At 41.3% G+C, this 15,692-nt stretch overlaps 1 protein-coding gene across 2 annotated transcripts; it reads right to left on the bottom strand.

The window, feature by feature from the left end:
* Window positions 1–231: 231 nt before the first annotated feature.
* slc24a2 (solute carrier family 24 member 2) lies at window positions 232–15,478 on the bottom strand. 2 transcript variants are annotated; one of them, XM_072463132.1, is made up of 10 exons: window positions 15,300–15,478; window positions 13,598–14,646; window positions 10,632–10,667; window positions 10,406–10,511; window positions 10,232–10,330; window positions 2,321–2,400; window positions 2,117–2,257; window positions 1,708–1,797; window positions 905–1,071; window positions 232–822 (listed from the first exon to the last, which is right to left on the bottom strand). In XM_072463132.1, exons 2-10 carry the CDS (start codon window positions 14,486–14,488, stop codon window positions 573–575), a joined length of 1,860 nt encoding a protein of 619 aa, XP_072319233.1. In that variant the 5' UTR covers window positions 14,489–14,646; window positions 15,300–15,478; the 3' UTR covers window positions 232–572. The 2 variants fall into 2 exon arrangements, with proteins under 2 accessions (XP_072319233.1, XP_072319232.1); XM_072463131.1 differs by having other exon boundaries at window positions 10,400–10,511; window positions 15,300–15,477.
* Between the last annotated feature and the right edge of the window lie 214 nt (window positions 15,479–15,692).

Raw genomic sequence — 15,692 nt, forward strand, 5'->3', positions numbered from 1 at the left:
AAGTGGTTCACGTAGAAGGCCAACCAAGCAGTTGAAGTGTGCAGCGTCTGTGCTCACTGCAGGTCTGAAACAGATCCATGCTTGTGAAACTAGACGCAGCAATGGAAATGTTTACCATGTGTACTGTGTTTGGCTTCCATATGACAGTGTGTTGCCCCTATTATCATGATTTAAAAATATTCTGACGCATATTCTGAGTAATATATATCTCTGTGATTTCTAACACACTGCCATTGAACCATGTGATGAAGCTTAAAATCATTGATACAGTTAAATAATGCCTGTAATCTGCCTACATAATGCTTAACATGAGTCTTGGAGCATGATTGATGTCCTTCTTGGAAAAACGTTTCAAAACAGCCACAGATCACCTGATGCCGTCTGTAGCTTAGTTTAGTCCCAGGGCAAAAACAGTCAAGGTTCTCTTCTGCCACACGTTTTGATGGTTGCAGTTAACTTCAACTCTGGTTCATGCTAATGTAATATTTTTCTATTGATGAGTTTTGTGCAAACTCTGTGATTTGAGTATACATTTAAGTCTTTTGTCTTCACCCCTTCCAAGGGCTGCCCTCTCAAACTGTGATAGGGCATGTGATAATTTTGTCCTCCAACATCACGCTGACGACCAGGAACACAAAGTACAACACAAACATGAAGAAGCCCAGGAACTTGCTCATTTTCCACTTGCATGCAGCGATGGAGGAGATGACGAACAGCAGCATGAGGAAGAGCAGCACGATGGCACAGAATAGTCCATTGCTGCTCACCTCCACAGGCTTGAAGTCATTGATGATGTTGAACAGAAGCCAGGGGAAAGGCAGGCTGCGCAGGGGAAGAAAAGGATTAGCAATATTTTCATGTTATGGATCACTTACAGTATGTGCATGAGTACTAATGCACTCACCCCACTGTGATGTCAAAGATGTTTGAGCCTACTGAGCTGGAGACTGCCATGTCCCCCAGGCCTTTGCGTGCCACAATGACACTGGTGATCAAGTCAGGGATTGAGGTGCCAGCTGCTAAAATAGTCAGTCCCATGATCTCCTCTGTGATCCAGAAGGTTTCCCCAACCTAAACAATATTACCTGGTTAAAAACTGGTTTAATGATAATGTTATTGTGGTGCAATATTCATTCACGTTTCACACTCAGCGGGCATAAGATAGCTGAGACACAGTTGCCCTGTGGCAAACTGTCAGAGGAGCTTCTGCCACATTGAGGAGTAATCTCACACTTACACACCACATTTACACACAAAGTGCACTGCCCAAAGAGTACAAACTGGCCAACCATCAGGTCCATTCAATACAAATCATTCATGTTTACATCGTCTACATTTGAGCAGTTCTCCCAAAACAGAAATCCATTCTATAAATATTTGTTTGGTGAATAGGTTAACTTATTTTTAGTTGTTATATTCTTGGTACATGATCAATCATAGAGTGCCTGCTACACATCTATTTGAATAAAAGGTGGCCTGAGGGCTTTTCAGTCACCTTGTACCACACAGCACATGCTCCAGGGCTGCCTTATGCAGTTAAAATAGATTGTTACAGGTTGATCTGGCAGGGGATCAGGACAGATTAACTGGCATTAGCTACCACAGTCACACATCCGACACCCTGACAACTGCTCTCTACCACAGGGTAATGTGGGGCTTGCTGACAATTACATATGTAATGTGTTGAATTGTGAGAGAGCAATTTACCTGATGAGCCCACCACACCATCAAGTATGAGAAGAATGCAATCCAGCTGATAGATCCAAGAAAGGTTAATGGGAAAAACCTTGCTGAAGTCTGGGGGGGAAAAACATATATTACCATGTGGAAAGAGTGTCATTTGGTAAAGTAGGTTGTTAATTATGAACTTGCAGAGCTGAACTATAACAAAATATCTCTTGTGGGGGAACTATTATGTAAAAGTTGTATGTAAATTTGAAATTTGGAAACAAGCTCCTTATGGTGAAAATTGGGTCAGCGTTGTTTCTTAACCATAGCTAGTGTACGGTGGGTGGGAAAGTATGCTTTGATTGATGTCTTCACCTGCAATTTCTGACGTTGAATGTCATATTGAGTGTTGTGTTTTATCTTTAAACTTCAAGTAAAGAGGGCTCACCTCTCTCCTGACATCAGGCAGTGTGATCCATAGAGGAAGGATAATGGGCAGAACAATGAGGTATGTGACTTGTTTTCTGGCCGTGTCTGGCCAAGCCAGGCTCAGAGGCTGGTCTTCATCATCTTCCTCCTCCTCTGGGCCCTAAGACAGAACCATAAATTAATGTCCTATACAATATGATTGTACTGTATTAAGAATCTTTACCTCATTACCACCAGCAACACCATTCATTGGTGGTGTGACTTCCACTGCAACATTGGTGTTATTGGGAATTTTTTTATCGGCTGGTAAGAAACAAAGACATAATGTGTAGTTGGTCTGTATAATAAATGTCAATCAAATAGTCAAAAATTGGAAGTTGACATGACACAATTATGAAATTGCAAAGGCTGTAAATAATTAAATATCTTGTCTCTACAGAGAAAAACCTTGTAATTAGGCCCGAGCGCCACAAGCTGGCGAGAGGCCTATTCTCGTAAGGCCGTGCGAAGCACGGCTGCGAAAGTGCGCACGTAAGTGCGCACGAAATCGAGCGCGAAGCGCTCGCCCACTTCCAAACACTCACTAACGCACTCCTACACTCACGCACGCCCCGTGCATACTAATTAGTAGTAGGAAAATGGAACATTACCGTTGTAAACGGGCAAAGCCCGTGCAAAAGCCAAGTCCCCCAAAAACCCATATAAAGCAGTCATTTGCGCTAAGTAGCTCACGAAGACCTTCCCCATCTCTTGCATATTCCGTGCATATAAGCATGTAATGCAAAAAATTAACATTATTACTGTATAGAGGGCCAAAAAACACAAAGTGGGCGGAGCCCACTCAAAATTAACGAAAGTACCCTTCAGTGACCAGGGACCCACACCATGAGGTAGAGAAAAATGGTGAAAAATGGGAAACATTGTTTTCGCATCGTAATATTTAGGCCCGAGCCCCAGCAGGGCGGAGGGCCTATTGCTCCCGCAACGCTGCCGAAGGCAAGTACAGTGAACTAGCCCATGCCGAAGGCATGGATCATGCATACTTACTCCTGCTATGATAGAAATAGTCAACAATGAGTGAATGGGCGTAGCCCATTCATTCATTGTTGACAACAGCAGCGCGAAGCGCTGCATTCCTCCAAAAACACTCCTGGCATCGTCCCGTACGCGAGAATCCATGCTGCAGGCATGGGCCATGCTTGTATCTGCTCAAATCAATGGAAGTCTATGGGGAGTGGGCGGGGCATCCCGACGGAATAGGGAGTGACGAGCGCGTAAGCGCTCGTAATGATGATTCCACCCCATGGCGGCATGGGGAAGGCTTAGAGCTTTCAAACAATGTATAATTTGTTGTTATAGTGGAAACGGCTATATTGTTTTTGCTAAAAATATTATTATTTTTAGGCCCGAGCGCCACAAGCTGGCGAGAGGCCTATTAATCTCGTAAGGCCGTGCGAAGCACGGCTGCGAAAGTGCGCACGTAGTGCGCACGAAATCGAGCGCGAAGCGCTCGCCCACTTCCAAACACTCACTAACGCACTCCTTCACTCATGCACGCCCCGTGCATACTAATTAGTAGTAGGAAAATGGAACATTACCGTTGTAAACGGGCGAAGCCCGTGCAAAAGTGCGCACTAAACGAGCCCTTTACATTGAGATGACGACCGCGAAGCGGTCGTCATCCCCATATAAAGCACTCATTTGCGCTAAGTAGCTCACGAATACGTTCCCCATCTCTTGCATGTTCCGTGCATATAAGCATGTAATGCAAAAATTGAACATTATTACTGTATAGAGGGCCAAAAACACAAAGTGGGCGGAGCCCACTCAAAATTAACGAAAGTACCCGTCAGTGACCAGGGACCCACACCATGAGGTAGGAAAGCGCGAGCGCTTTCCGAAAATGTATAGTTTATGATATTTGAAAAATGGGAAACATTGTTTTCGCATCGGAATATTATTCTTTCTTCTTCTCGGGACCAACCCCCCTATTTTTCACCCAGTGAACATTGACGAAAAGTCACAAAAATGTTCACATCTCTAAAAATCGTGCCTCTCTACATTCTGGCTATTTCCCTTTTCTAAAATAAAAAAAAATTGGCGCGTCAGCGCCCCCAAATGTACCAAAAATGCATTGAGAGATGGGAAATGACCCAAAAAAAATCTGATCTTAGAATCATGAAATTTGGCGCAGAGGTAGATGGTGACAAGAGAAGTAAAAAATATTATTACGGCAACGCCGTCCGCCCAACCAAATGTCAGCCATATTGCTTCAAAAATGGCTAAACATGACTTCGGAGTTTTTCCAAACGTCGTACTTTTACGAACTCCTCCCAGGGCGTTGGCCCTAAAAAGCTGAAATTTGGTGAAAATGCTACTGAGGAGTGGGACATCAAAAGTTATCCAAATTACATTGATACCTCTCACGGTAGCTAGAATTTCAGAAATCTCCCATATTTAAAATTTCTGCCGTTTGCGCAGATAAAGTCCGAATTGCGTCAAATTAGAATCAGTTGTTAAACTCTTTGCCCTAAACCTACTTGAAGTGAAATAAATTCATTTGGCGCCACAGCGCCCCCTACAGATTTTATATGGAGGTTAAATGTTTAGTTATGTTTAGCGTAATAAAAGGACAATTGGGGCGCGTAAGCGCCCCCTCCTCTTGCGGCGTGGCGGCGGTGTGGCGGCGGCGTGGCGAGGGCCGATCATTGCCGCTTGCGGCTATATTTATTATTATTTTTCTTGTTCTTCTGCTTTTTGAGCTCTAATTTGACCCCCTGAACATGCTCAAAAACTCACCAAACTTTGCCCAAAATTCAGAATCGGCGAAAAATTCGATTTTTTCTGGGCCATTTTTTTTTTCGTTAAAAAATGGCGCGACAGCGCCACCGACAAAGGTCAAAATACATTGCGCCTATGGGAGACGCCCCGAGGTCAATTTTGGCGTAAAGCTACGAAATTTGGGACACGCATTTCTCTCGTGAGGACAAAAAAAAAATATTTTTGTGGCCACGCCCCCAGACTTACCCTATGGCCGCCATCTTCCTTTGAAAATGAAAACACGCTGTGTTAGCCATTTTGTTCACGTCAAACTTTGACAAACTCCTCCTAGGGCGTTTTGCCCACCAACTTCAAAATTGGCGTACGTCCTCTGGACAAGTGGGGCATCTAAAGTTATCCAATTTTTTGAGATACCTTTTACGGTCTGTGTGCGGCGCAGCCGCAAAGTTGGACAACTTATTTTGGGATATTGCAGATCTAAAAATTGCTCCCATTTGATCAAAACAAGTCCGATTAGGACCAAATTTGAATCAGTTGTTCAACTTTCTAGTTTGGACCAGTTTATGATGACAAAATTGAAATGGGCGCGATAGCGCCCCCTACAGAGTGACCTTTAAATTAACATTGAAGGTCAAAAATTAGTTTTACCAAAATTGTCTAAACTTTACCCAAAATTCTATTTTGGCGTCCTGATCAAAAAAGCCAATCAGACAAATGCCTTAATTTTTACGGCGTAGTCGTAGCGATGACATAAACCTCCCATGTTATCCCTATGGGAAAACCGCTAAATCTCTCGAATATCCACATTTTTCTGTTTCAAACTTTGATGAACTCCTCCTAGTGCGTTTTGCCCACCGACCTCAAAATCGGTGTACGTCTTCTAGACAAGTGGGGCATCTAAAGTTATCCAAATTTTAAGGATAACTTTTAAGGTCTCTGTGCGACGGAGCCTCAAACGTTTCCCAGAATTCTGAATTTTGGCCTTCAGAGTGGCCTATGAACAATAGAGTTTTTCTAAATGACATGATATTTTGCACAAAATTCTAATTTGCCATCCTGATCATAAAAGTATGAGAGACAAAGTCATATTTTGTACGGCGTAACCGTAGCCATGACAGAAATATCCCATGTTATCCTCATGGGAAAATCGCGAAATCCCTCAAATCACCACATTTTTACGCTTCACACTTTAACAAACTCCTTCTAGGGCGATTGCCCGATCAAGCTCATATTTGGGGGAAATCATCTACACAAGGGAAGCATCAAAAGTTAGTCATATTTTGATTTTAAGTGGTACGGTCTCTGTGCCGTGGAGCTGCAAATATACTGTCACAAATGGGAAAAACGCTAAATCTATTAAATGTTCACATTTACGCTTCACACTTTAACAAACTCCTCCGTGGGCAATAGCTCGATCAAGTTTAACTTTGGGAAATATCATCTACGCAAGCGGGGCATCAAAAGTTATCCATATTTATATTCTAAGTGCTACGGTCTCTGTGCGGCGGAGCAGCAAATTTGACTGACACTTGTGTTCATTTGCACTGGATTGGCCATGTCAATTGTGTCGCCGTCTGTCAAGTTCTTTTTTGTTCAACACACAATAAGGGCGCCATCTTTATCAAGTCGAAAGCGCAGAGTCGGAAGGCCGGCGGCCCGCGAGGGCCGTTGGATGCCGCTTGCGGCTTTAATTTTTATTATTTTTCTTGTTCTTCTGCTTTTTGAGCTCTAATTTGACCCCCTGAACATGCTCAAAAACTCACCAAACTTTACCCAAAATTCAAAATCGGCGAAAAATTTTGTTTTTTCTGGGCCATTTTTTTTTTCGTTAAAAAATGGCGCGACAGCGCCACCGACAAAAGTCAAAATACATTGCGCCTATGGGAGACGCCCCGAGGTAAACTTTGTCGTAGAGCTACGAAATTCGGAACACGCATTCCTCTTGTGAGGACAAAAAACAAATATTATTGTGGCCACGCCCCCAGAATTACCCTATGCCCGCCATCTTCCTTTGAAAATGAAAACACGCTGTGTTAGCCATTTTGTTCACGTCAAACTTTGACGAACTCCTCCTAGGGCGTTTTGCCCACCGACTTCAAAATCGGCGGACGTCCTCTGGACAAGTGGGGCATCTAATGTTATCCAATTTTTTGAGATACCTTTTACGGTCTGTGTGCGGCGCAGCCGCAAAGTTGGACAACTTATTTTGGGATATTGCAGATCTAAAAATTGTTCCCATTTGATCAAAACAAGTCCGATTAGGACCAAATTTGAATCAGTTGTTCAACTTTCTAGTTTGGACCAGTTTATGCTGACAAAATTGAAATGGGCGCGATAGCGCCCCCTACAGAGTGACCTTTAAATTAACATTGAAGGTCAAAAATTAGTTTTACCAAAATTTTCTAAACTTTACCCAAAATTCTATTTTGGCGTCGCGATCAAAAAAGCCAATCAGACAAATGCCTTAATTTTTACGGCGTAGTCGTAGCGATGACATAAACCTCCCATGTTATCCCTATGGGAAAACCGCTAAATCTCTCGAATATCCACATTTTTATGTTTTACACTTTGATGAAGTCCTCCTAGTGCGTTTTGCCCACCGACCTCAAAATCGGTGTACGTCCTCTAGACAAGTGGGGCATCTAAAGTTATCCAAATTTTAAGGATAGCTTTTACGGTCTCTGTGCGACGGAGCCGCAAACTTTTCCCTGAATTCTGACTATTTGGCCTTCAGAGTGGCCTATAAACAATAGAGTTTTTCCAAATGACATTATATTTTGCACAAAATTCTAATTTGCCATCCTGATCATAAAAGTATGAGAGCCAAAGTCATATTTTGTACGGCGTAACCTTAACGATGACAGAAACATCCCATGATATCCTTATGGGAAATTCGCGAAATTGCTCAAATCACCACATTTTTACGCTTCACACTTTAACGAACTCCTCCTAGGGCGATTGTCTGATCAAACTCATATTTGGGGAAAATCATCTACACAAGCGGGGCATCAAAATTTATCCATATTTTGATTCTAAGTGCTACGGTCTCTGTGTGGCTGACCCGCAAATATATGTCACAAATGGGAAAACAGCGGAATCTCTAAAATGACCACATTTTTACGCTTCACACTTTAACAAACTCCTCCTAGGGCGATTGTCCGATCAAGTTCATATTTGGGGAAAATCATCTACACAAGCGAGACATCAAAAGTTATCCATATTTTGATTCTAAGTGCTACGGTCTCTGTGTGGCTGACCCGCAAATATACGTCACAAATGGGAAAACAGCAAAATCTCTCAAATTACCATATTTTTATGTTTTACACTTTAACAAACTCCTCCTAGTGCGTTTTGCCCACCGACCTCAAAATCGGTGTACGTCCTTTAGACAAGTGGGGCATCTAAAGTTATCCAAATTTTAAGGATAACTTTTACGGTCTCTGTGCGACGGAGCCACAAACTTTACCCAGAATTTGGACTATTTGGCCTTCAGAGTGGCCTATAAACAATAAAGTTTTTCCAAATAACATGACATTTTGCACTAAATTCTAATTTGCCATCCTGATCATAAAAGTATGACAGCCAAAGTCATATTTTGTACGGCGTAACCGTAGCGATGACAGAAACATCCCATGATATCCTTATGGGAAAATCGTTGAATTGCTCAAATCACCACATTTTTACGCTTCAAACTTTAACAAACTCCTCCGTGGGCAATAGCTCGATCAAGCTTTACTTTGGGAAATATCATCTACACAAGCGGGGCATCAAAAGTTATCCATATTTTTATTCCAAGTGCTACGGTCTCTGTGCGGCGGCGCAGCAAATTTGACTGACACTTGTGTTCATTTGCACTGGATTGGCCATGTCCAATGTGTCGCCGTCTGTCAAGTTCTTTTTTAATTCAACACAATAAGGGCGCCATCTTTATCAAGTCGAAAGCGCAGAGTCGGAAGGCCGGCGGCCCGCGAGGGCCGTTGAATGCCGCTTGCGGCTTTAATATTCTTTCTTCTTTCTTTGTTTCTTTCTTCTCGGGACAAACCCCGCTATTTTTCACCCAGTGAACGTTGGTGAAAAGTCACAAAAATTTGCACACCTCTAAAAATCGTGCCTCTCTACATTCTGGCTATTTCCCTTTTCTAAATTTTTTTAAAAATTGGCGCGTCAGCGCCCCCAAATGTACCAAAAATGCATTGAGAGATAGGAAATGACCCCAAAAAAATCTGATCGTAGAATCATGAAATTTGGCGCAGAGGTAGATGGTGCCAAGAGAAGTAAAAAATATTATTAAGGCAACGCCGTCCGCCCAACCAATGTCGGCCATATTGCTTCAAAAATGGCTAAGCGTGACTCAGGAGTTTTTCCAAACGTCGTACTTTTCCGAACTCCTCCCAGGGCGTTGGCCCTAAAAAGCTGAAATTTGGTGAAAATGCTACTGAGGAGTGGGACATCAAAAGTTATTCAAATTACATTGATACCTGTCACGGTCTCTGTAGCTAGAATTTCAGAAATCTCCCAAATTTAACATTTCTGCCGTTTGCGCAGATAAAGTCCGAATTGCGTCAAATTAGAATCAGTTGTTAAACTCTTTGCCCTAAACCTACTTGAGGTGAAATAAATTAATTTGGCGCCACAGCGCCCCCTACAGATTTTATATGGAGGTTAAACGTTTAGTTTTGCGAAATTATATGAAATTTGACACAGAACTCAATTTTGGCATCCCCATCAAAAAAGTCAATGAGACCCATGTCATAATTGTTATGGCGTTGCCGTAGCGATGACCGAAACCTCCCATGTTATTCCAATGGGGAAATCGCCAGAACATGTTTACACCTTAGACTTTCACGAACTCCTCCCAGGGCGTTAGCCCTATTAACCTGAAATTTGGTGAGACTCATCTTCAGGGGTGGACCATCAAAAGATATCCACATTTTTATTCAAAGAGTCACGGTGTCTGCCGCACATTTTGCCAAGAATTCAAAATAAAATTGCTTTTTGAATGGTAAAACAAAGGGGAGAAGATGTGACAGTGTCACAGATTCAGCAGTAGGCGTACTAAAAGGACAATTGGGGCGCGTTAGCGCACCCTCCTATTGCGGTGTGGCGGCGGCGTGGCGAGGGCCGATCATTGCCGCTTGCGGCTATATTTGTAGTTTATTCTTCTACAAACGTATTCTGAAATTCACAGGATTCTTTTTAGTATTAGTTTACCAGTTCATATTTTAGTCTTCTCTCAAATGTTACTGCTCAGTTGCGACACTTTTCACAAAAAATGCCGATTTTATTTTCCAAAATTGTGAAGCCCTATTTCAAAGTGAACCTTAATGATTAGTGGTAAGTCTTTGTTACACACCTTTCCTCTGTTCATTTATACCATTGGCATTAATCGTTTCCTCTTTACATGGTTGCTTGGCCATTTTGTGGAGGATTGATGCCTTCTCTTTGAATTGTCCTGAAACAAAGCAGATCAGCCTGTGTTAGACTTGTTAAAGAATTGGACAATCTGAATACTTAGTTGTACCTTCACCGCTTAAAGGGTCCAAAGTGTGGATCATGAGCTGGAAGATGCTGTTCCTCATCACAGAGTTGTGTAGAGAGGCACAGCTTCCTTCCCTTTGCAGTCTGGGCTTAGCCTGTTTCACAGAAACGTGATGACTTAAGTATTTAATTTATTTCAATAGTAATACTTGTATCCAAAAAAAACTTTAATGTGAAAATATTACGTAACTCAAACCAAAAATACTGGTACTCACCATGAGCTTGTTCTCATTTTCACTTGGTGGAGCAACCTTTGGAAACAAAATAAAATCAACGTTTACACTATTCCTCCAAAACCTTTGTTAGTTACATTCTTTGTTATGGAGCAACATAAACTATTATGAAGGGTTAGGGTGTGTCACGGGTGTCACTGCAGAGGTCCTTTGGAGAGGGGAGGGGTGTGGACACAACTGTTCAGAGACATAATATACAGAACAGACTGCACACAGTGCTGTTTGACAAGAGAGGCAGTGTTGAGGCAGAAAGTGGGATTTGATCTCAATTACATTTTTACAGAAAGCATCATCAAGGTTTTTACGAGCAAATAAAATTTAAGTTCTGACAAACACTGTTTTAGGTGAATGTGTTAATATAATGCAGTTATCAGCATTTCATATAAGAATGTAAAATATATCCTGTTACACATCACAATCACAAACACGTTTAGCTGTATGGCCCCTGAGTAAATATGACAGAAATGTAATATTTTCAACAAAACTGACTACATTATCGCTGTCAACTTGTTGATAATGAACAACACGATAAATGTATGTTCACAAGTGCCAGTCAAACAACAAGCAGCAGTGGGAGTGGTATTTTAAAATGCAGTTGTGTGATTTGTGGTGGTCGGAGAGACCCCGTTGTTTAAGTAGCCCCAAACCCGTAACTTCCACCAATTGTTATTTTGTGTAGTTAATGAATATTCCATCAAATTGTGAAACCACTTTGAGTACTCTCAAAATAGGATTTAATATACCGTTAGTATGAATCATATTGTGATTTGCATTTTTACTTATTGGGTTTCCTGGATGGATGAAATCCCTCACAACTGAGCCTAAGCTTGCTCTGGATAAGAGAAGGGCAAATGTCCAGTCCCATTACTGTAATTTAATAGCTTTTTGGGGGTTAATTGTACTTCCTTGTACTATTTACTTGTACTTGAGTATAATTCTAGCCATGTAATTGTAATTTTTTACATTTAAATAGAACTTACAGAGAAGAACACAAGTCCTAATCATCCACAGGAGCTTCACCTCTGTGTCTACTCTTTTCTAACCCTACAAGCACACAGGACAGCACTCCATCACCTGCTTTGATTGGTCAGAGCTCTGACAATATGTGGATTGTGGTTTAAATAACTGAATTCAGCGGTTAACAGTTAATCTACATCAGCTATGTAACTGTACTTTTACTTGAGTACACAATTTGACCCCTCTTTCCATTTGAATCCACTGCTGATGTCTTTGTGAGTTGTTCCTTTTTTTGTTCATCTGAATGTTTGGGTTCATTGTGTTTAGCAGGACAAATTGGCAGACATTCTTAGAGTAGTTTTTTCTGGACCTGCGTGTTAAAGCTCGCACCTTTCATAGCTCACTGGAGAGCTCTTAATTCACTCTCCTAGAAGCTGCTCCCTCGAGAAGCATAATTACACCTAAAAATCATGTACTAAAACTTGAGTCTGCTCATACTATTTTATAAACTTGATCTTTGTATTTTAATAGTGCATTATTTTTGTTTTAAAAAGGTAATTTAAAAGTTTGTCTGGTTGACAAATGAGTTAAACAGGAGCTTTGTGACAATATGTCTGATTTTGCTTGTTGTCGTCACAGCAGGTAAGCAGTTGATAAAGGGATCAGAAAGGATTGAAGTCTTTAGTGTTTTCAGCAGGCATATGTGCTGATCCTCCACATCTTCTATGCACATGCAGCTGTACTAAAATCTAGAGATTTTAATGTCTTTTGATGGTAATGTAGAGAAACATTCTCTTGTAAGATCTCCTGATTCTTGCTCCACAGCAAGTGTCAAACTATTATTAGCAGCTCTAATGAGATTGGAAGGGATTAAAGTAAAGATTATTTAGCAGCTACTGACATATGAGGCCAAGGGATATTGACATGTTGTACAGCCACAACAGACAGTGAAAAATAATGTTCATAGAGCGCTAAACCAGCCAATAAACAAACATTAAGCTTAGTGTCAGTAATTTAGAAATGTTTTTTTTTTTTTTTAAATATGTAGCACTTTCATCTTGATCATCTTAAAAGTATAAAACAATTTATGTTTTTTCCACTATAATTGCCAATAGTATTAAAATGTACTGTATACACCCCTGATGATTTGGGTAGGTGGCCTATATATGCTATAGGGAAACGGCTTGTATAAGATTACAACATCAGAGAGCAACAGATCTGACTCCAACTGCACATTCAAACAACAAATACACACACATTTAACTAGACCTGCCACTCAAGTAATTAAGACCATGGCCCTTGACTCTTCAAACACACGCCACTGTTTATTCTGAGCAACACTTTGAGGTCATTTCAAAATCCTACATTTCCCTGAGTGGTGAGTGTGATTGTAGAATAGAACAAAAGAGTAATTTGTAATAACAATTAATATAAATGTTTATGATCAGAATCTGATTATGATATAACATATTTAGATTCATATCAAATCAGATTAACAGTAGTTATAATTGCTTCATTCTTTTACAACAAGTATATTCTGGTCTGGATTTGTGTTTATAAGGAGGTGAGGATTAGGCCTGTTAGTCAGCACAGAGGTCTTCCTCTGCTTCTTGGAACAAAGCCACAGGACATTAGAAAAGACTACACCCTCCCAGTTCTCATGGTATGGGGATCTATTTAACAGGTCTAGATTGTATTATCATAACCAACGACAGCCATGAAGGAGTTAAGATAAGATAAGATAAGATAAGATAATCCTTTATTGTCCCACATGGGGAAATTTCATTGATGCAACGCCGGTAGATACAGAGGTGGTTACAGAAGAAAAGAACAGATCACTTATAGGAAGTTTAAATAAAAACTCCTATAGACAAAACCTCCCATTTCCCAACAAGGGATGGAAGGGGAAAATAATAAATAAATAAATGTTTAAGTAATGTTTAAATTTAAAAAGTTAAAGAGACATGTGTGGGTGCAGGACTGTAACTCACCTTGGGTTCACTCTCCTGTTTGTCCACCTGGTTGCTTCCTATTGTATTCTTGATAAATGATTCTACTTTGGCATTGAACTTCATGAATGTCACATAGCTGGCGTAGCACAGAAGCAGGCTTATACTCTCTCCCACAGTGATTTGATTATCCAAAAAGAAATAGATGAGCATGAGAAGACCAATTATGTAGAATGAGACATCTCTGAACAGAGGCCACCAGGTGAGGTTCAGCACCTCTTTGGAGAACAGGGCACACATGCCGATCACAAACAAAATGTTGAAGACGGCAGAGCCCACAATGGTACCAATGCCGACATTACTGTGTGATACAAAGACTCCTATCACTGAAGTGAAGAGCTCTGGGGCTGAACCTCCTGCTGCCATGAAGGTGGCTCCTGCCACATCATCTGAGATCTCCAACTTCTCAGTGATGACAGTGAGTGCAGGGACAAAGAACTCATCGCAGACTAATGCTAAAGCTATGAACATGTATAGCATGCCAAACATGTGAAACACCACAAAGCCCTGGCGCCTCTCCTCCACTGTAAAGTAGTCCGTTGGGTAGTCACCATGGTTCATCTCAATCTCAGATGACTTCATGGCCACTGGTGTGTCTTCTGTGAAGTTATGATGCTGCAGAAGAGTCCTTTGGGGCACTTCTGCCTCTGAACCCTCAGATTGTAGCACTGGTGTGTTTGTGGTCAGTGACAAGGCACTCCATGAACAGACTGTGCAGACCACCACCAGACTGAGGAGGAAACCTAAGATCCGCCCAGGCCGCATCTTCCTCCTGACTCCATGGTAGTGCATCCTGGAGCATCTGCTGGGGATGTCCAGGAGCGGGACAGAGGAACATACATCCTGACCGTGTTCGGGCAGCATGAACTCCATGTTGTATAGTGTAAACAGCCCAGGTTCAACTATGAGGGTGGGGGCTTGACTGGACGCAGCGGTTCACCAATTTGTCTGCATGCTGCGCCGTGGTCTAAACACAGTGGAAACACTGCTGTTTTTGTTCTACCCATTCAAAGGCTTCCTCATATAATTTCCTGTGGCACACAAAGAGGTATCATTATTATTCAAATAACACACATTAATTACATATATAAAACAGGATGTACAAAGAGTTAAGATTTAAATTCAATGGTATATTTAGACAAACAACATCAGTGCCTGGTTTGGACTAGTTTGAAGACAAATTTCAGTTTTGTCTTGGAACAGATGAATAAAGTTATATCCCATTATTCTTTTCATGATATGTTGTGTGTTACACTTAAAATATGTTACATTTCTTTTTGTTTTTGTCAGTTAACTTTAACTTAAGGCAAAAATTAGCTATGATGGGTATTGACAACATGGTTTTGATTGTTGAACGGCCTGCTTGACATTGTGCTGAGAACGCCTCTTCAAAAGGAGCTCTGACTTTGAACAAAGCGCATTAGGATGCTATTTAATCCCTGAGAAGATATACTTAGATTAGCCTGAGTACCTGTTCACTGATGTCACGGCACAAAGTAAAAAGCAGACCAAATAATCATTACCAAATAAAGACAAAAAGAAAGACATGACTCCTAAATATGTCCATAGCACAGATTTCTAAGAGACAGAAAAGAAACATTACTTACTGCAACATAACATTACACAAGACGTTAGACTCATTCAGTCATTTCAAACTATCACACCTCATTTAAGATATTTTTACCTCACAAGAAAATGTCTTCTTGGTCTCTCCATACAGGTCCAAATGCAGAAGTTTGAATGTTAGTAGACTATCAACCTGGTGTGGGTCCAGACTGAAGCCTCTATCTGTAAATCCCTTGAGATTTCGGTTGTGGAGCCCATCTGCAGCTCCAAAGCGCTGGGTCAGGAGCCAGGACTGATGACTCCTCCTACCCAATGATCCCACCCCCTTGTCATTTACTCTTGTCTCCACCGCATTATCCGAGGGCTCAGATTATCCAACCCTTTTATCCAACACTTGCCATCTTTTCCCGCCAGCATCACCTCACAATGCATATTCCCTGAGCCTAGAGATGAAAAGTGGCTTCATAAGGTCAGAGGGCCCTGCTGAAAACTATGCAAAGTCATTTAACGT

Source organism: Eucyclogobius newberryi, unplaced genomic scaffold (genome assembly GCF_026437365.1).
Source record: "Eucyclogobius newberryi isolate DKJ021-1_F unplaced genomic scaffold, fEucNew1.0.hap1 SCAF_4, whole genome shotgun sequence".
Lineage (NCBI taxonomy): Eukaryota > Metazoa > Chordata > Actinopteri > Gobiiformes > Gobiidae > Eucyclogobius > Eucyclogobius newberryi.